Source organism: Gossypium hirsutum, chromosome D10 (assembly GCF_007990345.1).
Source record: "Gossypium hirsutum isolate 1008001.06 chromosome D10, Gossypium_hirsutum_v2.1, whole genome shotgun sequence".
In the NCBI taxonomy this organism is placed as follows: Eukaryota; Viridiplantae; Streptophyta; class Magnoliopsida; order Malvales; family Malvaceae; genus Gossypium; species Gossypium hirsutum.
Window position 1 is genome coordinate 65,541,715 of NC_053446.1, and position 27,577 is coordinate 65,569,291.

Sequence of the window (27,577 nt, forward strand, 5' to 3'; positions counted from 1 at the left end):
TATTGGAGAAGTGGTTAAAATCAACTTAATTGAACGTGAATAATTTGATCAATGTGTTAAAATTATTTTTATCGATAAATAATATATTTTAGCAATTATAAGAGAAGTTTAATTCTTAATTGATAATTTGAAAACTTTTCATTACCTTTCATGAATTTTCTATCTAAGTTGTCATCACTTAAATTTTGTGGAGTATTTTTTTTCAAGCCAAAGACTTTTTCTTTTGGATCTTGAGAACGCTCGTGTTATATAGAAAATGTGTAACGACCTGATAGTCGGGGTGTCGAAAAGTGCATTCTCGTGACTTCGATCCCTTAAATCAAACTTGTAGATATTAATAAATATTTACGAAGCTAGTTGTATAGTTAATTACGTTTCGGTTAAGTGAATTTGCTCAAATTAAGAGTAATTAGATATAAAGACTAAATTGCATATAAGGTGAAAGTTGAAGTATAGATTAAAGAGTAATTAAAGGGACTAAAGAATCAATTATACCTTTGCCTCTTTAGTAGGACGGCATTAATTAAAGTTATCTTAAGTATTAAGAATATATATTACATAATGATAAATCCATTAAGTAAAAGAAAAAGAAAGACAAAGCCAAGCAAATTAAAAAGAAAGAAAGGAGAAAAGAAGAGACGCAAGCAAGGCTAGGGCTCCAAAATTTTCCAAGTTTAATTGGTTAGTAAATTTAGTCTATTTCTTGAAATCTTCATGTTTTTGGAATCCTAGTACTAAGTATTACTTGATTCATGTTGAAATTTTAGCATTGATTGAGTTTTTAAAGGTTGTTAATGTTGAATAATTTTAGTATTAATGATTAAATTGATAGATTTTAAGCTAAAAGTAAAAAAGAATTAAATTTTAGAATAGATTCTAAAATTTGAGTAATAGGGATTAAATTGTAAAATTTTCAAAATTTAGGGATTTAAGTGAAAATAAGAAGTTAAATTTAGTTTAAAATGGAATTTGTATGAAAATATATAATTAAATGTGAAGAATAAAAATTAGTCTTGGTTTAGGGGCTAAATTAAAATTTAGGCAAATATTGAGTAAAAATTAAAATATTCAATATGAAATTGAATTATGTTGTATTGATCAATTTTCATTGTTTTAATTCCGTAGCTAACGTCATACCGGAATCCTCGATTAAAAAAGGAAAAGATAAGGTCGACGTCGAATAGTTCGGAATTATTGGTTTGTATTTCTATAATCTGAATTAAGTTGTAAAATTATTGTATTTTGATTTCTTGTATATGGTAAGTATTGAAGGTGAAAACTATTGTGTTTTACGATTGAAATTGATTGATTCAGTAAGTGATAAATTTATTAAATTTATATGAATTGAATTAAATTCATATGTATACATGTGATAATGTGATTATATGAAAATTTGATATTGGATATTGGTTATATTTGAAAAGTGAATTGGAACTCTATTAACTGTATTGGGCTAGTCGGATATAAATGGCATGTCATAGGATAGGAAGAGTTCAGGAATTTATTTGACTTTGATTCGATGAGGCACTAGGTGCCAATTTACTTCGGTTTAACCGATGGGACACTAGGTGTCAATGTATATAGTGCTGGGCGCATATTACTTCGGATTTATCCGATGAGACATTGAGTGCCAAACATGTGTGTTGGTTAAATCCGTGTATTCGTCCGAATCTGAGTCGCGTTAATAGGGTAATTAAATAAAACGATACTATGATTGATATTGGATGATATTGCATGTGAATTGAAAATGAGATAGTGAATTGAAACATGAAAATGAGATACATGAATTATGTATTCATGAATTGGATATGTAATAGATCATGTTATGTGGATCAAATTGTGAAAAGCTATTATATAGCAAGTGACGAGAATTGAGTCTGGTATGAAATGGTGTATTTATGAATTGAGTATTAAATGGCTAATGTCATTGCATGAATAAATGTGGTTTTAATTATTCAATTGTCCTTATAATTAATATGTCCATATTATATTATTATATTTTTAAATATTCGGATTATAGAAATATCACTGAGTTTTACTCAGCATACGATTTTGTTTTTCGTGTACAGATTAGGTTCTTAACTTTTGATCGCCAATTCAGCATCCAACAACGATCCTAACCTCAAATGTAGTGATGTTTACCTTTTGTGTTGGCATGTACCTAGGGTGTCTAAATAACAGTTATTTTGTGGATTGATTGTAAATAATGTTATAAGTTTAATATTAGTTTGATATATATAAACGTGTTTGTTTTTGAAGCCATATTATGGCATGATATATTGAATTAAACCTAGATATGTGTATGTGAGTTTAAGTTGATGTATAAGTGCTCATGAACTAGGCAAAATGGATTAAATTTGGTATTTTTATAATTTAGATTTGAATGATGCTTTGATGATATGTTTTGATGCTATAAATGTGGTACCAATGAGGATACATTGGTTAGGCACCTAGGATGATTGTTTTGGCATGTTTTGAATGTTTTTGATCATGTTTTGAACTTTGAATGAATGGTTTTTGAGTTATTTAATGTCCTAACTTGTAGGAAATGGTAAATATGTTATTTAAGGCACATTTTAGGTCCACACGGCCAGACACACGGGCGCGTGACTCGGTCGTGTAAGACTCAAGGCTAGCACACGGGCATGCGAAGCCATTTCGAAAGGGAACACGACTTGGCACACAAGTGTGTGGCCAAAGTCAGGGAATTACATGGGCATGGACACGGGCTAGGACACGACCGTGTGTCCCTATTTCGAATGCCCACACGGCTTGGCCACATGACCGTATGACCCCTACAGTTTTAACAATTTTTAATGTATTTTGAAAAAATTCTCTAAGTCTCCAAATTAATCTCGACTTGTTTCTAAAGCGTATTTAGGGCCTCGAGGGCTCGAATATGGGACAGTATATATAAGTTTAATTGGTTTCTGACCTAAATATTATATGATATGAAATATTTGAAATTTCTGCCTTTTTAATCTGTAAACTCTGGTAATACTCTATATGATATGAAATATTATATGATAAGAAATATTTGAAAACAAGTCTTAAATTTTATTTAATTTTACTTTTAAACTTCATAGTTTATACAATATCTTCAAATTTGAATGATTAATTTTTTTTTTGGTAGAAAAGAACTTAGGACTAGCCTAAGGGAACAACAAGATTACACCCTTTTTACCAAGGGCAGTCGAGAAACAAAACCCGCAAAATCCCTAAAAAGGCATTGATGTCAAACCACCATGAAACATGGAGGACAAAAACGAGGTCAGGAGCACCCCTCCCACCATTCCAGCGACTAACCTCAAACAACTTACACTTAAATTGCCTTCAAATCAACTTACAAGCTAACTATAATTAACTAAAAAGATAGTTCTCTTTTGTTCTAAAGTTCAATGTAATGTCAAACACCCCGGACAAATTGCAAAGCCTAAGACAACAAATTGTGACAATGTGACAGCTAAACAGTTAAAAACATACCTGGGAAACAACATGAACTGGTGCGGAGAAGAACAATTTAGGTAAAAGATGTAATAAGTCAATGAAAGAACTCATTTCTGGTTCATGTTACCTTAGTGTCCAACTGTGAGTGTCGGATCCACATATTCAACACTTGCACGAGATCATAGTAGCAAATACGTGTCCAACTTTAAAACACCCATTTAACATAAATTTATGAATATAGCCTGGTCCTTGACCTATTACCCCCTAACTATACCCCTCCTTTTCCATAAAAAACATGATTAAATTACCTTAATAAGATGTTTTAGGCAGTATTTTAGTATGTAATTCAGCTCAATTCCCTACTAAATTCCCAACATTTGCCACCAAAATGATTTTAAAATACCATAGTCATACATAAGTCACAAGCAAAACTCATTCTACCATAGTCTTATACGGTGTTGTCAACAGTGCAAGGTGCACCGTAGACGATAGAACCCTTATATTGCCTCGAGTGCAAGGCGCAAAAAGACTAGCCTGAGTGAAGTAAAGCGCAATATACATATGTGCATTTTTGGTGTCTATACACACAAACATATACGTATATATATAGCTTAAGATATATAATAAACTCTACATTGTGGTCTTTATCTACAACATATGCATTTTATTTATTGGTCAATAGAAATGATTTCTTATCATCCATGTCTGCCGTTGAACACTCATGATTGAGAAGTACAGAGTTTGATACTGTGCCTTTCTTACTAGCAAAGGAATATCAAATGAAAAAAGAAAAAATAGAAGAAAGTAAAGGGAACTTCAATGAGGCAGTTTTTTCTTAATGCCTACCGTCTTACAAAAAAGTGCGCCTAGGCACACTGCGCATGCATCTGATTAAACGAGCCTGACCCAAAAGGGTCTGACACACTTCTATTATCTAATGCTCAGGCACGAGGCACCAGAGTGCCTAGGTGCACACCTTGACAATACTGATCTTCCAAATGCGTTGCATCCAGTTCAACATATGCAGATAAAAGTCTTTTTTATATAGCTAAAGCTCAAAGCATACTTCCCAAATATCTGTCATTCCCTCTTGACTCTGTTTTTACAAACTCTACAGGTCGCAGTCATATAATTCTAAGAGATAAAGCACAACAAAAAACAACCAAGTAGATCAAGATAAAATCACAGATTATAACACAAACCAATCTCACACATGAGAAAATCACAGATTACAACAAAAAGCAAGCTCACACATAAGCAGACTTTCAAATTAACATATAGATATAGGGAATAGTTGGATGGAATAAAAATCAGATATCAGGTGATCCGAATTAATAGCATATTCCCTAACTTTTAAAAGAAATATGAAACAGAAATCAATGGATGAAGATATCATTGAAGTAAAATGTAGCGAGTATTAGATACGAGATTACTAAATCTCTACTTACTGCCTATCGCATGAGCACCAAAGCTGCAAACTAAAACAATTAGGCTGAATGAAGTCCACCACTGATCCTATGAATTAAAACCAATCAATATCGATACAAAACCATTATTGTAACTGTATAGAATTAAGCATGAATCTTAATATCTGAATTTTGGTACCCACCACAGCCTCCAGCTGCCTTCAACTTGATAACAAACATATAATCACATAAAGATCACATTCTATCATAATCTTATAAATGCATCTAGTTCAACATAAGCAAAGCACGATGAAGCAAGCAGTGTGAAGCACACAGTGTCAATCCTAATTTCCAAGTTCAATCGCCTATGATCATTATTCAATAAAGCCAGAAAGAAACCATTCAATAACTAACTAACAAAAACTAAAAGATTAAACATAAAACGAACAGAAAATGTTAAAACTTAGATTTATTCTTGAAGCAGAAGAAATTAGCACATAATAAACATCAACAAGTTGTTCTCAGCTCACATTTTATTTGATCATTTTAATCCCAAACATTAAAAGCACAGACACGTTATCAGATCACAAATTATATACACAAATATCTATAAATATAAGCCATGATCATCATAACCTTCATCAGCATCATCATTGCCTTAAAAAACCCATCAATATTCTGGGCGATGATAATCACCATAATCATCCCTTTCCTTTGAAGTCACTTCATGCTCAACCCTTTCACCAATCTTTTCTTCTTCGTATTTCAATCCTTCTTCTAACGCCATTCCACCTAAAGCCCCTGCAACCGCTCCAACAGCTAATCCAGTTCCTACCCCAATTTTAGAACCTCCCCGAGGCTTCTGATCGTACGGCGAGTAATCTACTGGCGCCGATGGGGTTCCATAGCTGGAAGCTCGTTCGAAGAAAGGACGTGGAGGCATGGGCGGTGGCGGAGAGGAATAGTAATGGCTGGAGTAGTAGGGAGGGTAACCCTCGGGGATGGAGGAGTAAGGCGGATTTGGCGGAGGAGGAGAGGATGACGGTGGAGGAGGCGGCGGGGGAAGAGAAACGTAAGGCGGAGCAGAGTATCTTGGTGGAGGAGGGGCATTTGTGTAATAATAGCTAGAAGGAGGGGCAAAATGGTAATCATGAGGTGGTGGAAGAGGACGTTCCCGGATCCCAAGTTTCAACCGGATCTTACCTTGGGGACGACCCGAGGGTCGGAGCAAAGAAAAGGTTCGGATCTTGGAACCATCATCCAGGTCGGGTAATTCCTTGAGCTCAACCCGGAGAGTAGCCACCAAAGGCTTCGGAGTTTCAGAGGGTTTGGAATGAAAGATCTCGAGGGTCAAAACGGTTTCGTGTGGAGGAACAACAAGGGGAAGGGTGAAACGCTCATTCCAGACGGGTCGAGTTGAGCCAGAATCGTCCGACCGGGTTGATAAACGTCGGTCTGGATCAACCCAGAAGACTGCGTAGGGTTTTAGATCGCCGTTTTGCCAGTTGACGTTCTTTAGATGCTTGGCTGACACGATCGTCAAGTCGAGGTCAAGTGGTCTTGGTGGCGGAGGTCGAGAGTGAGTAGCCATGATGGTAGCTGCGACGGCAGTGGTGGTGGCGCTGGTCGTTGCTTTTGGTTGGTGGTGATGCTAACGTGCACCGGATAACTTCGGTGCGTAGGATAGCTGGAATATTTTTTGAAAGAATTTGGAGAGTGGACTGGACTTGATGGCTTTGCTTAAGATTTAGGAAGTGGAGAAAAGAAAAAGAGCAGTAAAATGACGATTTTAACCTTAGTGGTTGGCGGGTTTTTATTAAATGAGATCATTCGTGCATTCGTCTTGGGAATCGTATACTTTTAGTTTTGGTAATATTTCGTAAAAGGTCCCTGTATTTTTTACGGTTTTTACTATAATACAATCATTTTAATTCTTCTACTTATCGAAATACGTACTTTTAGCAAAACAAGGAGTTGTTCCGGTGCATCGTTTTGGATTTATTGCTATTATTAAAAAATATTTTACATATGTATATAAAAAATATGTACAAATATTAAATAATAAATATTAAATAAATATTAAATAAAAATACGTATATAATATATTCTTTAATAAACTTCACATATAATTATAAGTTATCATTTAACAATTTTAAAAAATAAGTAAAAAAATTCACATAAATTAAACAATAAGATCATCTTATATCTTGCATATTACAATCTATAATTCAAGAAATTCAACATAAATAATAAAAAAATTAAATTTATTTTTTGCACTAATTGATATGAGCGAAATCAACTGATACATATCGGTATGATCGATGTTGATTAGGATTTATATTTGAATGAAACCTAGAGTTTATTGTTCCTGTTTACTACTGGAACGGAACTTTCCGATAACATAGACATTATTGGAATGGAATTCACTACCTTAATTTTAGTTTTGAAATTATTTTTGTCATTAATTGTGATAAATAGTTTAAAGTGGCTTATTTTTCAATATTAGGTGTAAAGATTAAATTATAAAATTTATTAAACTACAGGGACAGTTAATTTTAACCTTTTTAATTTATAATAAGAGTTAATTACACCAAACATTTCAAAATTATGATTTTTATTTTAAATTTATTCTTAAATTTTAAATCATTCTAATTACATCCTAAACTATTAATGTTATGTCAATTAAATTTTTCATTTGCTAAAATCGTTAATTTAACTATTAAATAACATATCAAATCTTATGTGACATAATTTAAAATGAAATATTAGAGAAAAATGTTTTAAAAATATTAATTCTGATTTTTTCGAAGCTTTTGTAAAAGTTTTATCATCTATTATTTCTTTTTTTTTTTAATTTTTACTTTATTTTTAATTTTTACTTTAAAAAGTTACATGACAACGTTCTATTTAAAAAAATTCATTTTAAATTCAGTTACATAACACTTGATGTTTCATTTAGCTGTTTTAAAAATAAAAGGATCTGATTGATATAATATTAATAGTTTAGAGACGTAATTAGAACGTTTTAAAATTTGAAAACTAATTTAGAATAAGATCATAGTTTGAGGATGTATGATACAATTAACTCTTATAATAATCACGTCATAATTGTGTATAGTCCAATTAAATTCATAAATTTTTTTAATATTTTGAAGAAAAAAAATCCAAAATCCCTTTCATTTGCTTTCTTAAAGGGAACGAAAACAAGCAAAATAAAAAAGAACAAAGAAAATTGCAATGTCTTGTACGCTTCTTCGCTAGTCGCTACATACAAAGTCACAGATACCCTCCGCTGTTTCTCTTCTTTTTTTCCCTCTCTTTCTTTCATTTTCCCTCCTAAAGTCCTTAGATCTCTTTAACACGTCTTCAAACACCAAATTTTCTCGAGAAAATTTTTAGTTTTTTTCTCGGGGATCAGAAAACGATGTCGGACGCTTTGATTAATGGACTAGCTGGAGCCGGTGGAGGGATCATAGCTCAAATCATCACATATCCTCTTCAAACTGTACGATTCTCTCTTCTTTTTTTTTTTAACTTCCGTTTTCAAATTCAAAATTTTCAAATTAAATTTATTTTACTCTTTTTTGCTTTGATCTGCAGGTAAATGCTCGTCAACAAACAGAGCGTGATCTCAAGAAAGAGAAACGGAAAGTCGGCGCCATTGAACAAATGTGCCAGGTTTTTTTTCTCAAATAGTTGACGGCTTTACGTTATAGTTAACGGAAAGTTCTGAATACTTAACGGAATATGCTAATTGAGCTGTTTTAAGTTAGCCACTGTTTACTTGTTTGATTTTTCAACTTTCTTTTTTGAATATTAGTAATTAGATTATTACTGATATTGCATCTTAACGATTTCCTTATTTTTTTAATCAATTTTTTGTTTTGATTTTGCAGTAACAAGTGAAGAGTGTTAGTAATTTTGTGTTTAGTTTTGATTTGATTTTATTTTTTTGGCTTAATTTTGTTAATAGGTTGTAAAACAAGAAGGATGGGAACGGTTATATGGAGGCTTAACTCCTTCTTTAGTTGGTACAGCTGCTTCTCAGGTGATAACCTTTTAGATTTATATAGCATGATTGTTCTTGTTATTTTATTGGTTTAATTTCAGTAATGATAATGTTGCCAAGTGAAATAAATGAAATTGAATCTTCTATTAATAAGGATAGGAAGTGGGAAGTAATTTTTTCCCCTTTTACTTGTTTTACACTGTTTCATTATTTGTTTGGTTGCTGAGAAAGTGATGGGAAAAGATAGAAGTGGATTTATGAACTTAAGAATTGTTAGAATGGACCCAGTTTAGTATTGGTAGTTCCCCCGAGGTTTTCGTGCTTTTTACCTTGAGAATCGTTCATTTTGGATGTATTCTATTTGGCAAATTGCTACTGTAAACCGGCTAAGAGAGCTTACTGATAAATGAATTGCGAGTTTCAATGTAAATGATAAGTGGTCCCATGTGGGGAAATTCTAGGGTGAGCTTCACTGAAAAAAAGCTTAGAAGAAGCTTTTACCAAAATATCTAAGAATTTACTAAACCTCTTAGAAAAATTGGTAAATCCACAAAAATATTGGTAAATAATTAGATATTTTGGTAGAAGGCTAATTTTAGTAAAGTCTCAGAAACATTGATAAATCTTATTTATTTTGGTAAAAGCTTTTTCTAAGCTTTTTTTAGTGAAGCTCACCCTAAAATTCCCCATTTGATGACAGATCTGTACCAGTGCATTTATTTATTTTTTTATTTCTAGATTTTTTTCTTTATTCTTTAGTTTTGTTAATATTTTTGAAAACCAATATCTTGAATACCATATTCCATGTAAAATTCAAACTGTAGCTGGAACATTTATGAAAAGAATATCAGAAATACCGTGTTCCCTAACCCAAAATGTAACTGGTATGAGATTAATTACCATACAAGTTAGGACTGACATGTTCTTATTGATGTTAAGTTGCTATTGAGCTAAATCAAATTCTTGATCACTATCTTATGAGCATGGAGCCATTTTTGTTTCTTAACTACACACTTTATGGATGTTTTCAAACTGGATTTCTTATTGATCTATCGTTGAAATGGATTGCTTGTTATTGGCTTTCATAAACTGTTTTTCTTTTCGTTGAGTGACTATGTAAAGTAGTAGTATTCTGTTTGTTTATTTTCCTTCTGGATTCATAAAGCTTACACATTTCTATGATACAGGGTGTTTATTATTATTTCTATCAAATATTCAGGAACAAAGCTGAAACCGCAGCACTTCAAAGCCAGAAAAAAGGGATTGGTGATGGATCAGTTGGGATGCTTTCTTCACTTGTTGTAGCAGCTTTATCTGGGTAATCTAATTTTATGTGTTTCTAATGTTTGCCCCATATCAGCTTTTTAAAAGCTCTTACATGAAATTTAAAGCATATGTGTGAATTACTTTCACATAATATCCTCAATTGAGTCGTAATTTTCTCTTCTTTGTATGTCTGTGAACTAATATATGCTTACCCATTTGTCTGTGTAGGTGCGTAAATGTTCTGTTGACAAATCCTATTTGGGTAGTTGTGACACGCATGCAGGTAAAAAATTATGCCTTGAGAAAATATGGCCCCTTGAATGTGTTAAATGTGTTCTTTATCACTGTGCCCAGCATCATTTAATGCTTACCATCTGCTCTTTTCTTTTAGTTCACGCAAAGAGTTGCATTTTTTCAAGTACTAAATGACACATGAAATTTGAGGATCTCTATTTCTTGTTTAGTTTACATGTTTGTTAATGTTTAAATTAAACAACTATTGTAATGCAGACTCACACAAAAATCTCTAAGAAAGACCATTCTAATAGGTTGGCAACGACTGCTCCAGAGGAAACAGCTCTTCCGGTCATTGAGCCTCTTTCTTATGGAACGAGCCATGTGGTATGCACAGTCACTCCATCTATATTGTTCATTATGTAATTCACTTATTGAAACTCATACAAGTTATCTCAAGGCAGTGAAAACAGCAATGGTCATATCATATTATAAATATTTTCTTATGTTTGGACATGGAGTTTCATTTTATTATACTGGCCTGGTCAGTACTCGTAAATATCTTAAAATTTTGGATTTCTTACTTTGAATCTTTGTTCTTATTGATTTCAACTAAAATGTTAGATTTTCTGACATTCTTTTGCAAATGGAGTACTTGTAGATTCAAGAAGTCTATGATGAAGCTGGATTATTTGGTTTCTGGAAAGGTGTATTCCCAACACTGATAATGGTATGTAAGACGTGACCCTTCCACCTTTTATGCGTGTTTCATTGATTGTTCTTGATGTTTCTCTCAGGTGAGCAATCCGTCTATACAATTTATGCTGTATGAAACGATGTTGAAGAAGTTGAAGAAAAGACGAGCTCTTAGTAAGCAGGGCAACAATGGAGTAACTGCTTTGGAGGTTGACTCTGAGTTAATCTCCCTTTACTAATAATCATGTCAGCATTCCTTGAGAATTTCGTCTTCTCTAGATTTTAATCTCAGCACGAACTGTCCAATTATTCTAGATATTTCTTCTTGGAGCTTTGGCCAAACTCGGAGCTACTGTTGTGACATATCCTCTTCTCGTTGTAAAGGTATGATTGTGTGACATGTAGACATGCATTTTTTAGAAGAGAAAACTTGTTCTTAACTATTCTGAATCAATCTTATGAATCGATATGTCTTAGAAGACTACGAAATAAAGAAAAAATGCGGTCTTACCCATTTCCTTGGTGCTTTTTACAGTCAAGGCTTCAAGCTAAACAGGTTACAACCGGGGACAAACGGCATCATTACAAAGGTACATTATACTAATATTTTTGAATAATTAGTGGTAAAAGTACCGTGGAGACCCTGTACTAAGAGTCAGATTACATTTTGCACAATTTACTCAAAAAATGAGCAAATTAGTCATTGTATGTTAGATTGAAGAGTAAATTGATTTTTTTTTGTTAAAAATTGGCTTGGCTTGGTTGATGGAATAACCATGCAGTTATACGTGGCATGCTTATGCTGATGTACAAGAACCAGTTTTTAACAATAAAAATAGATGAAATTTTTAACAAAATGACTAGTTTGCTATTTGATCTAACATACAAGGACTAATTTGCCCTTTTTTGTAAGTAGAGAGGGCAAAATGCAATCTAATTCCTAATAGAATGGTCTAACAATTAGCTAAAAACTTCTGGGGTCTTTAAGTACGAACACCTAACAGTGGCAACCTGATAACGTTACCGCATCAGAGTTGGTCTTTATAAAAAAAAAAGTTCATGACGAAACCACATTTCCATGTCTCGATTTAAGGTTCAGATTAATTTGTTATATTTCCATCATTTGAATCAATATAGGGACTCTGGATGCTATTCTAAAGATGATCCGATACGAAGGTTTCGCCGGTTTTTACAAAGGTATGAACACGAAAATCATACAAAGCGTTCTCGCAGCTGCCGTGTTGTTCATGGTTAAAGAGGAACTTGTCAAGGGTGTTCGATTATTGCTTATTAAAGACGGCATTAATACCATGAAACCAAAGCCTCTTTAGTGAAAAACTAGTATGCTTCTTCCCCTACTCATCCGCTATTTATTTTCAACAATTTGTTGTTTGGTCAAAATATTAAATTCGAACTATAGCATATATTTAAATATATATATATTATAAACATTATTTCTCCTTGAAATAAACCTGTAATATTTGAATGGAATTTGGACATCAATTTTAGGTAAATTGTTTTGTTTATGAATAACAAAGAGGGAAAACAAGAAGTAAATAGAATGAAAAAAAAAGGTTCCAGCAAAAACTATTTCCCCTCTTTGGTAAGAGAAAAAAAAGTAAATGCGAAAATAATTAAACCATGATAAAACAATGTAATCCTTTTAAAATTTAGGGTTAAAATGTCTTTGTAAATTTGAATTTTAATATATATGTTTTATTTTTAAGAATTTAATTTCCATAGTTTTTAAATTTCAAAATTAAAGTTCAATTGTTTACATTGATAAATTTATTTTGTGAATTCAAACTCATTCAACATTTTTAATTACATTATTATCAAATGATTTTTTTATATTTTAAAATGTTACATTAACAAATTCAATGAAAAAAATTTAATGGTATTAACAATTGGATTTAAAATTTAAAATTTAAAAATTAAAAATTTAAATACTTAAAATAAAAGTGCAAAGATTAAATTTTAAATTTATAAAAAGTACATAAAATATTAATCAGAATTTAAATCTCTCCTTAAATGTGATTTCTAGACTGTTAATTTTATGATAATTATTCATACAGTTCTTTTTTGAAAAAAAGAAATAATATGATACTTTAAATACCTAAAAGAATTTAAAGTCAAAATCTAAAATTAGAGTATAATTTAAAGGTGAATTTGTTAATAAAGTTAAAAGTAAATAGGCCAATCTTCATAATGTTAAATAAAATAGACAAGTCAAGATCATGTGCAGCAGTCCCTAGAAGCAATGAATTAAACAGAAAAATAAACCACACAATGAACATAAAAAAAAATGACATGGATGGGTTCAAAATATATCAAATGATTCAAATTTTATTATTTCTAAATTTATTAAATATATTATATAAGAGTAAAATAATAATTTCAAAATATCAAAACAGGTGAATGCGAATAAATATTAAAACTATATTGTAGTCTCTTTGTAAACAAACAAACAAAAAATCACACCTCGTAATCTCTCTCTCACTAATAAAAAATAATATATACATTCGAAGTAAATTAATTCAAAATTTATGGAATGATTCGAAGTTTTATCATCTCAATTTTGCCTTATTTATACCCAAAATTATTTTGATGATGATGATGTAAGAGATTAGAATAAGGCCATATCTCTTCAACGTTTATTGGAAGTAGAGCTTTATCAATAGCCTCTGGTGTCCACATCTTGATGCCCTCATCTCCACAGCTAACCACAGCTGTGGTATGTGGATGAGACTCCATACATTTAACCCCACGTTTATTTGCTTTTATTACTTGAATAAGCTATCCTCCTTTCTTCTTCCAAGTGAATATCCGGCCAAACCAGTCAGATTCATTAACCACGTACTCCGATTTAGGTCCAAGGAAGCTCACATTCTCCACCAACTCAGATGCTCCATGTCACTTGTAAACTTGAGGAGTAGCTTTTTCAACAGCTTCAATTCCACTGTGTCCCAACCCCATATCCCTAGTAAAGAGGTAAATGGACTTATCACGGTATGATACGAGAAGCTCACTATCATCTGAAATGGCCAAGCCTTCTACTCCAACTTGACGATCACCAATCAACTGAGGGGATGGAAATAATCTATAGACTGACCAAAATCAGTTGAGCTATCACACTTATATTTGCAGATATCATAAAGGCGAGTATACCCATCCGATCCCGCAACTACAAAGAGATTTGGGTTCCTTGGATCAACATCAATAGCTTTAAGATAAGCCCTGCAGTGATCATCACTTTGATAGCACGTAAAAAGCTCTTTCTAAGATCAATCTGAAAAGACAGAAGTATAAAAGGGCTCTGAAAGTCAGTTTTGCTAAAGCATAGACAAAAGAATTATGGGTTTGATTCTCGAGAATTTAATTTCCCTACTTTTTTTTAATTTAATGAATGAAATTTAAATGACAACACCCTAAAAGGATTTACATGATCGATTTTAAATCACATAAAATCCATATGCAGCAAATAAAAAGTGTCGACTTTCACAATGCTTCTATAAAACAATTTTGAAAAACCTTACAGCTCTGAGGTCCAACATATTTATTTATTTCAACATCCATGTGTATAATACTTTATATCAAAGATGCCATATAACCAATTTATTGCTATTATTTTGATGGCAATATCAATAAGACTTCAATTACTAAATCAAAATAGTAAAAGGTTAAATCTTGGGATCAAAAGTATAAATTTTAAATTTTAAATTTTAAACTTGTGAAGAGTATAGGGACTAAAAAAACAATTAGACCGAAATCAAGTTATAATAGCTAGATCATCATAGAATAAAACAAGAAGAAGACTAACATGAGAATGGAGATTATATTCTCCTATCCAAGACAACTTTTTTATGTCCAATAGTCATTTGATAAAAGAAAACATGTAAAAAATCACAAAAGAAGAAAAGAAAAGAACCAATTCTACCTGGAGTATAATCAACTCGAGCCGAGTTTGAATATTTTCAAGTTCAAGTTCAACTTGAAATTCGAAATTCAATATTTAACTCACACTTAATCAAACATAAAATATAAAATAACATATTATAAAACTAGAAACGAGCTGAGTTTAAATCTTCAAGATGCTTAAATCTGATCCATATTTTAAACAGACTTAATTATTTACTCAATTATATTTTTCAAGCTTAATATTTTATCTAAATCTTTCTAAATTTTGGATAAATTTACGAGTTTAGACAAATAGTTGGACCCTTGAACTATTTAAAAAAAATGGCCCAAATGGCAAACGACGTCGTCTGAACACTCCATAAGCCCCTATATAAACCTTGACTTCTCTATTTTTGTGCCAGTCTCCTCCAGTCTCAGAAATACCGGCAACGCTTATTTTCCTCCATAAAGATGCAAGAAAAAAAGGCAGAAACCGCAAATAAAAACGCGAAGAAGGCGAATCTATTGGATCACGGCTCCATCAAACACATCCTCGATGAATCCGTCACTGAGGTAAAATGAAATTGAGTGAAAAAAAGAAAACGAATCAAAACAACCCTAGATCCATTCATTTTCAAAATCACAGTTTGATTTTTGAATAATTATATCTCCTTTATTTTTTGCAATAGATTGTTAAGAGTCGCGGATATGTAGAAGATGTGAGGATGAGCAATATCAGATTATTGCTTGGAACTATTATTATTGTAATCGCTCTTGTTGCTCAATTTTACAAAAAGAAGTTCCCCGAAAACCGTGATTTCCTCATCGGTTGCATCGTATTATATCCTTTTTTTTTTCGAATTAACCTTTTTTATACATAATTGTTGTTTTGGTTTATTGTAATCGCTAGATAAATTGTGTTTAAGAAGGGTCATTTTGGATTGAATTGCTACATATATATATATAATTTGAAACTGCGATGATAAACTGGATAGAATCTAAATTAGGTTCTGTTTGGCTTTTAATTTTGGTATTTGATAGAAACAAGTAGTATTATAATCAAGTGGTATAAATATATACAGATCTGAACATAATTATCCATGTGAAAGTGAAATTAGGGTCATAAAAAAGTTCAATTTTGAACTTTAATTGTGTAAAATTACATTAGCTTTTGTAACCAAATGGACCTTATGTTTTTACATTCTAGATATGAACCGAGTAGCAAAAGCAGCAACTAGACTGAGTTTTAGATTGCTAAATATATTTAATTTTGTCTGTCATCTGATCATATATGAACTAAATTCTGTTGAAATTCCCATCCGTTCTTCTTTGTTTCTTTTCACGAGATGCGAAAACAATGACAATCTTTTTGTCTTAATACTTGAAACTGAAACCAATTAGTTAAGTGTACCTGCTACTAAGAAAAGATGATGCTAACCTAGTTTCCCTTTTTTCCCTTGCTTTTATTGGCAACTAAAGAATGTAATCATTATGTTACTTTCATGTTTCTTTGATCCTTGACTCTGGCAAATATATAGTTTTTAATGGAGTACTCCAGCTGGTCATATACACTAAGGAAAAGAATGCAATTCTCTTTACTTATCCTACTGCTGTAAGTTCCTTCACTTTCGAATTAAACATTTCCTTAAATCATATGTTGTCCTATGCATTGATCTCTTTTTCTTTAAGCTTAGATTATATTCATTTATACATGTTTAAGTCTATGGTGTTGAACTTTTCTGAATATTTGCATGGTTACTGATTCATGAGATTACTATCTAACTCTTATTGGCATGGCAGCATTTTTAATGCAAATTAATTGTCATTTAGCACTTTGTCTTAGTTTCTATTAGAAAGTTGAAAAATATTTGCATCATAAATGAAGTTGAAGAAAAAGAAGATTTATGATTTCATCTAATTTTCTTGTGTTTTCTTTATGGTTAGACTATTGCATTTCATCCTTATCACAATGTTGCGTTTTTAGTCAATGCTTTATGCTCATAGTGATGATGTGGAATAATGCCTAGATCCCATATAGACTTCTTTATTCTTGAATATTGCCCAATCTAATGATGTTCTTCTACCAACTCAATACAAACAAACCCCTATTCTTGCCTAACATCTATGATCTTTCAAAAAAAGTTTACGTTATTGTTGGTGCTTCTTGTGTGCCTTTGGATGGAAGGAGCTTACCAAACTGGAAAGAGGTAAAAGTACCATGATGGCCTTTATACTAGGAGCCCGATTGTATTTTGCCCCCTCTACTAAAAACATGGGCCAATTAGTTCTTATATGTTGGATCAAAGAGTAAATTGATCCTTCTGTTATAAGTTTCATCCATTTCTACGGTTAAAAAACTGGTCTCTATATGTCAGCATGAGGTACATGTGACATGCCACATGTTACTATTTGGTTACTATGTCAGTCATGTCAATTTTTAACAGTAGAAATTGATGAAATTTTTACAGAAATGATCAGTTTGCTCTTTGATTTAATGTACAGAGAATAATTTGCCCATTTTTTAGTAGAGGGGGCAAAATGCAATATGACACCAAGGATTAGGGCCTTCATGATATTTTTACGCTAGAAAGATTAGAAGTAAATCCACTATACCAGTGGATCTAGTTTTCGATGTTTCTAAGATGCCCTTCATGTGTGCTTCCATACAAAGCTAAGTGTATGTTGTTTTTCCCATCTAAGTACTGATTTCATGTTTTCAGGGATCCGTAACCAGCACTGGTTTGGTGGTCTCTTCAAAGTTACCAAGATTCTCTGATCTTTATACACTTACGATAGCAAGTGCAGATCCCAAGTCGATATCTGCAGGGAAACCGGTTGAGTTGACCAAAAGTGTTACTCAATGGTATCTCCCTTATTTCGCTTTTTCCATCCCATTCACGTGCCTGCAATCCGTTTTACGTTTCTAACCGTTTAAATATTGCAGTTTCACTAAGGACGGAGTATTGGTTGAGGGCCTATTCTGGAAAGATGTTGAAACACTAATAAATGATTATGCGACAGAACCAAAGAAAAAGAAGTGATCGTAGATAGTAAAGCCTTACCTTGTTAGGTTATTGGTTAGACTGTGAAATCTGTCCGTTGCTGCAACCTTGATTTAGAGTATGTTCACCACAATCATTGGTTTGAAGATTTTAAACTAAAAACAGAAAATGAACTTTGCCCAAGGATTAGAAGACAATTTTCATCACTTATCGAACAACGATTTCTTGCTAATGAAAGAGATTTGGTTTCTTTAGTTTTATTGAATGTCGTCGTATCAATCAAGATGGCATTTACATAATATACCGATGATAATTTTCGAGTAACTTTCATCCATCTTAATTGCTGTTAGGACCAGCTTTGGATGTCAAACTGCAGGTTTCACATGCCTTTGGTTGCCAGCTTTTTGTTGGGGTTAGCTCTTTACCATTTAATTGATTTGTTTACCTTACAGGTTATGCTACTTATATTTCTTGGATCAAATTATGGTTTTGGTTTCTCTGCATTTTAATTTGGCTGATTTGGTCTCTTTATTTTTATAATATCATCAGTTAGTTTAAATAAGTCGTACCATCTCTATTAAATGTTGATATAGATTTTGCTTAAAAACATCCTTTTTATCATAAAAAAAGATTCATACCAACATGATGAGTAGGAAAGGATGTTTTTAAGAAAACAAATCATGTTAGCATTTTAATCGGAATATTTAGTTATTTTGGATTTGTTAATAATATTATAATAGTATAGAGATCAAATTATGTCAAATAAAAATTACAGAGATTAAAGCAAACTTGAGCATGGTAGAAGGATTAAAATTATAATTTGATATTTTTTTCAATAATCATAATTGATATTTTTAATGCTTTTAAGATTATGACTGATTGAGTTGATATCATAAATCAACTCAACACTATTTTGGATAGTAAAAATATCTAAAAACCATTTTCAAGAAAGAAATAAATATTAACTATGATAATGGTGTTTTTGTCTTCTATTATTTTTATGTAGCATATTTAAATAAAGCCACTAAAAACTAAATGTTTAAAGATTGAATTTTTTTTTGAAATAATTTCACTATATCTTTTACATAATGTTTAAAATTATTTATAATTTATAATTCGTATCTTGGACCTTAATATTAAAAAAATAAAATACGTTGATTCGAAGCTAAACTGAAGGGCCAGAAGGGAAACTGACCCCAATCTTTTTTTAGAAACCTTTATCGATAACATTTTTTAGTGTCGTACTTAAAAGGAACTTCTGAACTGGATCTCATTATTAAATTGTGTGAAGTAATCCCATGGAACATGTCATATGGCACCGGAGACCCAGTTTGCTCAAACTCTGCACAAAGATCCATACATTTAATGCTCTATTTGTCGTTTTTTATGACTTCTCTATAATATTACCCGACTGAGTCTCTAAGTCATTTGTCATAAATTTAATATGTTCACCAATAAATGGTATTTTGGACCTACATGTCACATTCCACTTTGCACAACACTTGTGCAGGACAAATTGATGATTTTGGGTTACCTTAATTTGATTTATAAATTTACAAATTATTTTTGGGTTTGGGTATTTTAGATTTAGGTTAATATTTTATTCATGTTATTTTAAATTTTAGTTCTGGCTTTTTAAATTATTTATTTAGGTTTAAGTGATTTTGAATTTGATTTAATTTCGAATTTGTATTAAATAATTTTGAGTTATTATTAAATTTAGTCGATTTTATATTTAAGTTTGGATTAATTATATTAGGTTTTGAAATTCAAATTATAATTAAGTTATTCATGTAATAATCTTTTTAGAGTTTACGGATATAAATATATAGTACAATTAGAAATACAAACTACAAAGTAGAACCAAATTAATGCCAAGTATAATTGGGTTAAAAATCAACATGATAACAACACATGATATGGTAATTGTGCATGAAAATTGACCTATTAAACTAAAATTAAGCATAACAACATATGGTAAAATTAAAGATTCATATATAATAATTATTTAAAGTGAAACTCAAATTAAAATTTTTTTTGAGAAGTTGAATTCATTAATTTATTCAATAAATGGAATCATACAATTCAGATAAAAAAATACTTTCGTAGATGGTGAAGGATAAGCTCTATCAATACAACAAAGGTTTTAGTCTCAACATCAATAGAACATTATAATACATTGACAATTAGCTTTGTCACAACTCAAACACGACATATTTGGACTAATTGCAAGCAATTAATACCATAAGAAAATCAGCCCCAGATGGTTTACACTTCAAAGCGACAAGTAAAAATCGACAAAACAATCAAAGCATTCACCAAGCTAGTGAGGATGATAACAAAATCATCCCTAAAATCACTTGTAACATTAAAATTACATGCATAAACAAAACTAAAAAACGTGTTACAAGAACATATAAACGAACTTAAATATTTTAAAAACCTAAGAATTTTTTAAAAAATATAAGATACTTGTTTAAAATTTATAAATTTTTCTCACATTCTAATCTTTATGGAAAAAAGTATCCAGCATTTTCAAATAATTTTTCTAACGGTATTAAATCAATAATTTATATATATAAATTTGTTTCCATTTGCCCCTTCAACTATCAATTAAGTCACCTTAATGACCCCACTAAGTAACATTTTGTCTGTCCCTAGATTTGAATCTCTCAACTCTGTAAAGCCACGAATATTCCCCCCAACTACTCAATAAAATCCCCATTCCCTCTAAACTATTTTAATCAGTCCTTTTCCATTTGCTGATTATCACTCATTGCTTTTCCTTTTTCTTCTTATATTTTCTTTCCTTTTCTCACTTCCCAAACAAACAAATTAATACTTCATTATCATCGCCCCGTGACGTGGCTTTTTCTATTTTACTGGGGTCCGCACGACTAAAATAAAAGGTGACGCGGTGTTTTTACCAAATAATAAAGGTTTAATTTTGGTTTTAGTCCCTCTATTATGTTCAAATTTAGGGTATGATCTTTCTAATTTTATAATATTGTTAAGAAGTACAAATTGATAAACGCTGCTTGTTGTTGTTGTTGTTAAAGTGATGGCATGAATTTTTTTTTAATTGTTATTCAATCTCATATTTCAGCTAACCTTGCTAAACCAATGCTTTATTTATTATCTGATTCTTGAATTATATTCTTTAAAAAAAATCTCTTGAACTATACTCGTTTTGTCATATTGGTGCCTAATTTTTTGTCCCGTTTTAATATTTGAACTATTATATTTATCTCATTTTATCTAAAAAATTACTATCATCCAATAAGAATGTGTCGCATGTAATCGTCTTATAGGTAACTTCCTTTTTAGATAAGTTGAAATGGAAATGATAGTTTAAGTACTAATATTTGATAAAAAATTGATATCAAAATGAGAAAATGAGTATTCTTCAAAGGAAATGGCGGAGCTAAGGGGGGTTGGTAGGGGCCCGACCCCTTTAAAATAAAAATTTTTTCATTTAGGACCTTTATAATTTATAAAATTTTAAATTAGTAATGGTAAAATTATACTTTAGTCCCTAAAAAATAATAAAATTTTGATTTAATACTTTAAAATTTAGTAATGCTCAAGGTTATATAAAAAAAAAGATATCATGATTTTAACCCAAGAACTAATAGTGTAGATCAAATTATGTAAAATTAAAAGGATTAAATTTTATATTTTAACATAGTAAATCGACTAAAACAATAATTAAACAAAAAGAAACTAATCAATACAGATATTAAATGAAAACAATTAATCGATTTGGATCTACAAAACCCTAAAATAAGAGTTATATTTTATATTTTAACATAGTAAAGGGACTAAAATAACAATTAAACCAATAAAAAAAACCTAATCAATCAAAGCACGGATCTCAAATGACAACAATTAATCAATTCTAACACCAGGTTGACGTCCGCTAGATATTTTTTTTTAGTTTTTGTTCCTTCTTTATGTAGCCAATTCCAAGCTTTCCCCCTAATCTTTAATATCACCATTTTTGTGAAGGAGATATATTTCTCTCTTTCTCTCTCTAAAAATCTTCCTTTTCTCTCTCTAGAATCGCTTTGGTCGAAGTTTTCTCCATTTGATCTCTACGCTTCTGATTATATATTTTTTCTCGTAATCGAATCTATAGTTTCTTACTAAATCGAAGAATTTGTTTTTTTTTTGAGTTTTTATAGATTTTGTTTGATTTCGAGATGGTTAATTCTAGAAACGGGGAATTTGTTGACGACCGCGTGGATCGAGACGACGACGAATTAATCGGTTCGTCGGACGCATCTTCGTCCATGAACGGCGTCGTTGATACCTTTAGCGTTGGATCTGGAACAACGTCGGGACAGAACGGTGAGGTGAGGAACGAAATCGGACTTACGGAACGGTTAACGGACATATTCGTAGAGGAAAACAATGGAGATTTGTTGCTTCAACAAAGCGATCGAGAAGATAGGGTTCTGCAATGGTTACAAGCTTTGGATATGCAAGTAATCGGCGCTTGTCGAACCGATGAAAGGTTAAAGCCTTTGTTGAAAGTCAATGTTTCGAACGGCGTAGCTGAGGATCGATTGTTAGCTCATTTGAGTCAGGTATTTTGATAGTTTGGAATTTCAATTGATAAAATTTTCCATTTATATCGAATTCTATGATGATATTTAGCTCATATTTGTATTTTGTTGTTAAAATTTTCAATTTGGCTGTCTTGTGTGTGTAATTTCATTTGTTTTGGATAAATTTTCAGCATTTTGAGCCATCGGAAGTTGGTATGCTGGCGAGGTGCTTTTGTATACCTTTGGTTTCAATTCGAGTGGGGAAGATTAACAAACAAGGAACCTGTTTTCAGCCTACTGCTGCAAGGTAATTGAACTTTTGATGATATCGGAGTCTTGGATTTATCATAGATTATCCTGCTCTGAATGTCATGTACAGTCCATGGATGCATGTTAGCCTTTTTGTTGCAAATCATTAGCATTTACCTATAGCATATATCACAGAGCCGTATGCTTAATTGTTAACAATTGCCGTAGAGTATTTACATTATGCTTTCTCTAGAAACTAACCTTTCGTGGTAGCCCCCCCTCTTGAGGTTTAGTTTAAATGATTTAGGGAAATTGTCTTTAGTAGGTGATATGCTAATTAAGATATTAAATAAAATAAACTAATTATAAATTATCATAACATATATAAATATTGATGAAACTAGAAATCAAAGGTGACAATTAAAATAGATAGCCTTGCTTGTTAGCTAGCTAACTAGAAAGAAAGAAAGAAAGAAGAATCTCCACATTAGTCCAATCAAAGCCAATTGCTTGGTAGCTAATAGTGCATTACAGTTACGAGTTAGCTTCTTTTCCTCTATTTAGGAACCTTAAATTATCAAGTTAGCTAGCTAATGCTTAGTTTGAAATATTGGAGACCAATTATAGATATTAGCACATTTTCCCTAGATTTTTATCCATAATTCTTATTCATCAATGATACCATTTTGATGGTCTCATTCCTTTGATCTTTCATAGCCTTTAAGCATGTAGCATTTTATCAATTTACCTTGGATCACTGCAACAACTCTTTTAGCCCCTTAATGTCTCTGTTTTGGGATTAAGATGGTATTTAATTGACTGCATTATGTTATATGGTAATGCTTTCAGTATTCCATGCAGGCAGCTCGTCTAAAATATACATGATTTAGAATGTTCTGGTTGTCACAGTATGTTACACTTGTTTACTACCTGTAAGTTTGCATGTCATGTATTATCAAGTGATTATATGTGCTGACATTTGCAAGTAACTTATTTCGGTTTTTTTTCTTATATCAACTCTGCTAAATTGGGGATACCAACGCTTTTCTTAATCTTTGAACCGGTCATACCAGCCAAGTATCATTCTACTCTATGTTATATTATTTCTTAATTGTAGCGACTGTCTCTCGTTTTATAATGATTGAGGTATACTAAAGGCATTATTTTTTTAATTTAGCCTAGTGTTGACTGTTGAGTACATATTGGATTGGTTTTCATGATTTATTTAGATTCCTTCTTCTTATCTGGTTGCATTCAGCATGGTTACACATTTAGAAGTTAGTCTTTTTATCATGTTTTGGTAACTGTTGTCTGCAAAAATCCTATATCTGAATCATATACTCATTTTTGTTATTACTTTTTGATTTAGCAACTAATTTAATTGATTTCACTTGTTGAAACTTGTCCTGTAGTTCCACATTGACCCACTGCATAATTTGAATGGAAGGTGTATATTTAGCGGTTAATAGTCAATAGAAATTGCAGGGTTCTATTTTAGTTTTTTTGTTGGTCATCATGTTAATGCTTCCAAATAAATATATCTTTTGACTTGTAGGTAAAGTGGGCGTATTCTATAATGATCTCTGAATAATGAGGAAATAAAGGTAGTTTCATCTCCTATATTATATAGTTTGCTGCTGCTGTTTTGTGGATATACAAGGTTCACATTCAATGAATCAATAATAAGTAAGATTGGGTGCTAGTGACTTGTATGAATTAAACTTATGTTGCCTTGTCGGTGTCAGTAGTCTTAATTTTGTTGCAATTTTGCTTTTTGAACTGTATGCGTACCCTGTCATTCTTTATTATCTCTTAGTAATTTTGTTGCAATTTTGTTTTTGAACTGTATGTTTACCTGCCATTCTTTATTATGTCGGGTTTTTGTTGCAATTTTGTTTTTGAACTTGTACGTCTATCCTGCCATTCATTTTCTTATTGATTGTTTTGTTTTGTAGTCGTCAACTTGATCAAATTCTTTATAGGGATTTCTCATAACCCCTTATAAGTTTTCATATTTGTTCATGCCTTTGCAAAGGAAGCTTGTAAGATGTGTCATGATATCCTCATGCTTGTTTGAGTCCATTAAATACGTGGGTTGAGTAGTGGCGTCTTATTTTTTGTTTGAGCAAAACCAAATATTAAGTTCTATAGGACTAATGTCATAGCAGATGTTACTTGGTAGTTTCGTGTGTGATATGCCTGAGATAGAACAAACTGAATTTCCCTAGGGTTTTGTCATATTGAATTTCTAATGGTACTTGGTAGTTTCGTGTGTGATATGCCTGAGATAGAACAAACTGAATTTCTCTAGGGTTTTGTCATATTGAATTTCTAACTTAGAGCCGATCCATTTAAAATTCCGCCAGGATTTTTTTGGGATGATTTAAACTGTCAAATCTTACATCTTGGTGCATACCAGTTGTAATGTTAGAGATTTGATAATTATGCTTTTCTCATATTGCTGTTTATATTTTACTTGTAAACGTGTTCTTACTAAATAAAAATGTTTCCTAAATCTTGTTGAATTTCACAGGGGAAATTTGAGTCTCACGCTCTTGCCAACATCGGACTTGCGCCTTTCATTTGTTGGGGATGATGGTCAAACTGAGAGATTGTTTACCTTAAGTGACGAAACTCAATGTGCTGCTGTTTCCGTCAACGAGATCCCAGCAGACAGTTCTGGACGATCTTTCCTTGTGAAATTGCCAGATGGCAAAGATTTTTACTATTGGTGCTCGGAAAGATCAAAGCTCTTGGGGGTTGAATTGCTCTCAAAGGTAGCCAATTTTAAACTCTTTAATACTCTCACTACCAGTTTTGTACAAATTGCTTTGTTTGTCGAGTGATTGCTGTCTAATATTTGTGTTCTTTTTTGCCTTCGATAGATGAAGGATCTAATCAAAAGAAAACCATCTATAGCTGAATTAACTGGAATCAGCGAGTCACGATTAGGCTGTTTTGCAACTCAGCTTCATGCCTATCTCCTAGGATCATCTGTGAATCCGCAAGCTAGTTGTTCTAGTTCACCTTCACCCAGTACCACGCACGATGCTATTGTTGTGCACAATGGGCAATCTTCATCAGCTACATCAAAATCTTTGCGATCCCGACATTCTAGCAGTCAAGCATCCAAGGTGAATGCACTTTATCAAGGTAGCTTAAGTCCAAAATCAAGCTCTTTCAAAGAGGGTTTGATCCGAAACTCATCTTTCCCAAGAAGCACCACCAGGGATAAGTTGCGAAGGCGTGGAGATAATCTTCCATTAGCCGAGAGCCTTACAGTTGCTTTGCCTATTATAAATGATTCTTCTAATTGCAATCAAGCTGGAACCAACAATCTTCTGGACAGCAAGAGTTGCTCGCTCACTCCTAACTTCCTTGAATCACTCGGAAAACTTGCCACTCCACCAACTCCAAGTGGTGTTTCTCAGGTTTCCTCCGTAGGACCTCCTCTATTTTCTCCTTACTATTGTTGGTGTCCCCCAGGATCATCGACACTACAGTGCTCAGCTACTTCCGAACTCCCTGCCTCTACAATCTCATCTTTTAAGCTTCCACCGCTTTCATCAATGTTGCCAACAAATGGTTCTTCCAGCTCGTTGAAACCAACTCTACCTCTTGGTCTTACTGATGTACCATCACTGGATTTTCCAGCTTTCCTCCCGGAACCATTGGTCCGATTACCCTTGGCGAGTTCACAGCAAATTCCAACCTTCACACCTTTGATATGTGATCCAATTGTTCATATTCCAGTCATTGATGTTTGCTCTTCAGGACAAGGTTATTTGGTTAGTGCAGGTCCTACTATTTCATCCTCAATCCCTCCATTACATCCAAACCTCGTAAACCCATTATTACCGGATACAACTGATTCCGTAGTGGAAAAAGGTGCAAGAGAAACTCTCCGGCTACTCATTAGTGGTTCGACACACAGCAACCCTCCATTAATTGATGTATTACCGGCAGTTGACAAAAAAAGTATCCTTGTTACTGGAAGCAGAGGTCTATACAGCGGAACTAGGGACATAAGTGCCCTTGCCAGTGGCATTGCCACCGTGAGTTTCGCTACACTGTCATCCACCTCCATGTCAGATAGCTTTACAAAACATCCCGATTCAAAGCAGGTCGGATCTAGTGACTCGGAAGGAGCTTGTTCAAGCAGTGATGCTAAACTTTTGGACTCGGAAAGAAGTTAAATAGTGAATAAGTAAATAAATAAATGCAGGCAATAGTATTGTTCCCTCTGTAAGTCTTTTTCTTTTTGTAGGTTAGACAATGCAAAATGTAGATCAATGTATCTGCAATTTTGTCATATTTTAAAATGTAATTAGTCCCTATCCTTCATCCCATTTGGGGATTTGTTGTCTTCCTTTCTGGTATTTTCTATTGTTGGTAGTGAGCTCCTTTATCCTTTTGGTTAGAAAAAAATTGGGTTCTTTTTCATTTTTCACTATATTTATTTATTTATTTATTTAAAAATATATATTTAAGTGAACGTATTAATTTTGAGTGACGTTGATTTAAAAGTTTAAATTAACATTGAAATAAAAAAGAAGAAAGGGAACATTAATTTATTGATTATGCCAAGATTGATGATCATGTCAAATATGATTTACAAACACTAAAAAATTGATTTTTGGTTTGATGATATGGTTAATTTTGTATCTTTTAAATCACAATCATTGACTTGAAAAGAATTTTACGATATAATATAATAAGACCTTACATTATTGGTGGATCTTTTACCAATCGAAAAAATCAATAGGGTGAGTTTAAGCGATAGATTTATTAATTAAAGTGAGTTTATTAATACTTAATTTT

The 27,577-nt window shown here is 32.1% G+C and overlaps 4 protein-coding genes across 4 annotated transcripts; 3 read left to right on the forward strand and 1 right to left on the reverse strand.

The window, feature by feature from the left end:
- Positions 1–5,307: 5,307 nt before the first annotated feature.
- LOC107935472 (protein SRC2 homolog) lies at positions 5,308–6,639 on the reverse strand. The gene has a single exon (XM_016868089.2). It carries the CDS (start codon positions 6,442–6,444, stop codon positions 5,524–5,526), a length of 921 nt encoding a protein of 306 aa, XP_016723578.1. The 5' UTR covers positions 6,445–6,639; the 3' UTR covers positions 5,308–5,523.
- Positions 6,640–7,996: 1,357 nt separating this feature from the next.
- Positions 7,997–12,509, forward strand: LOC107935413 (peroxisomal nicotinamide adenine dinucleotide carrier). Its single transcript, XM_016868016.2, has 11 exons — positions 7,997–8,358; positions 8,454–8,531; positions 8,827–8,901; positions 10,050–10,180; positions 10,357–10,411; positions 10,639–10,749; positions 11,024–11,092; positions 11,160–11,267; positions 11,374–11,442; positions 11,594–11,648; positions 12,196–12,509. The coding sequence occupies exons 1-11, from the start codon at positions 8,278–8,280 to the stop codon at positions 12,387–12,389; spliced, it is 1,026 nt and encodes a 341-aa protein (XP_016723505.1). The 5' UTR covers positions 7,997–8,277; the 3' UTR covers positions 12,390–12,509.
- Positions 12,510–15,358: 2,849 nt separating this feature from the next.
- On the forward strand, positions 15,359–18,217 carry LOC107935477 (probable signal peptidase complex subunit 2). Its single transcript, XM_016868094.2, has 5 exons — positions 15,359–15,528; positions 15,645–15,796; positions 16,486–16,567; positions 17,676–17,818; positions 17,900–18,217. Exons 1-5 carry the CDS (start codon positions 15,427–15,429, stop codon positions 17,994–17,996), a joined length of 576 nt encoding a protein of 191 aa, XP_016723583.2. The 5' UTR covers positions 15,359–15,426; the 3' UTR covers positions 17,997–18,217.
- Positions 18,218–21,917: 3,700 nt separating this feature from the next.
- Positions 21,918–27,199, forward strand: LOC107935460 (uncharacterized). The gene is made up of 4 exons (XM_016868064.2): positions 21,918–22,546; positions 22,699–22,814; positions 25,290–25,533; positions 25,642–27,199. The coding sequence occupies exons 1-4, from the start codon at positions 22,160–22,162 to the stop codon at positions 26,950–26,952; spliced, it is 2,058 nt and encodes a 685-aa protein (XP_016723553.1). The 5' UTR covers positions 21,918–22,159; the 3' UTR covers positions 26,953–27,199.
- Positions 27,200–27,577: the final 378 nt, after the last annotated feature.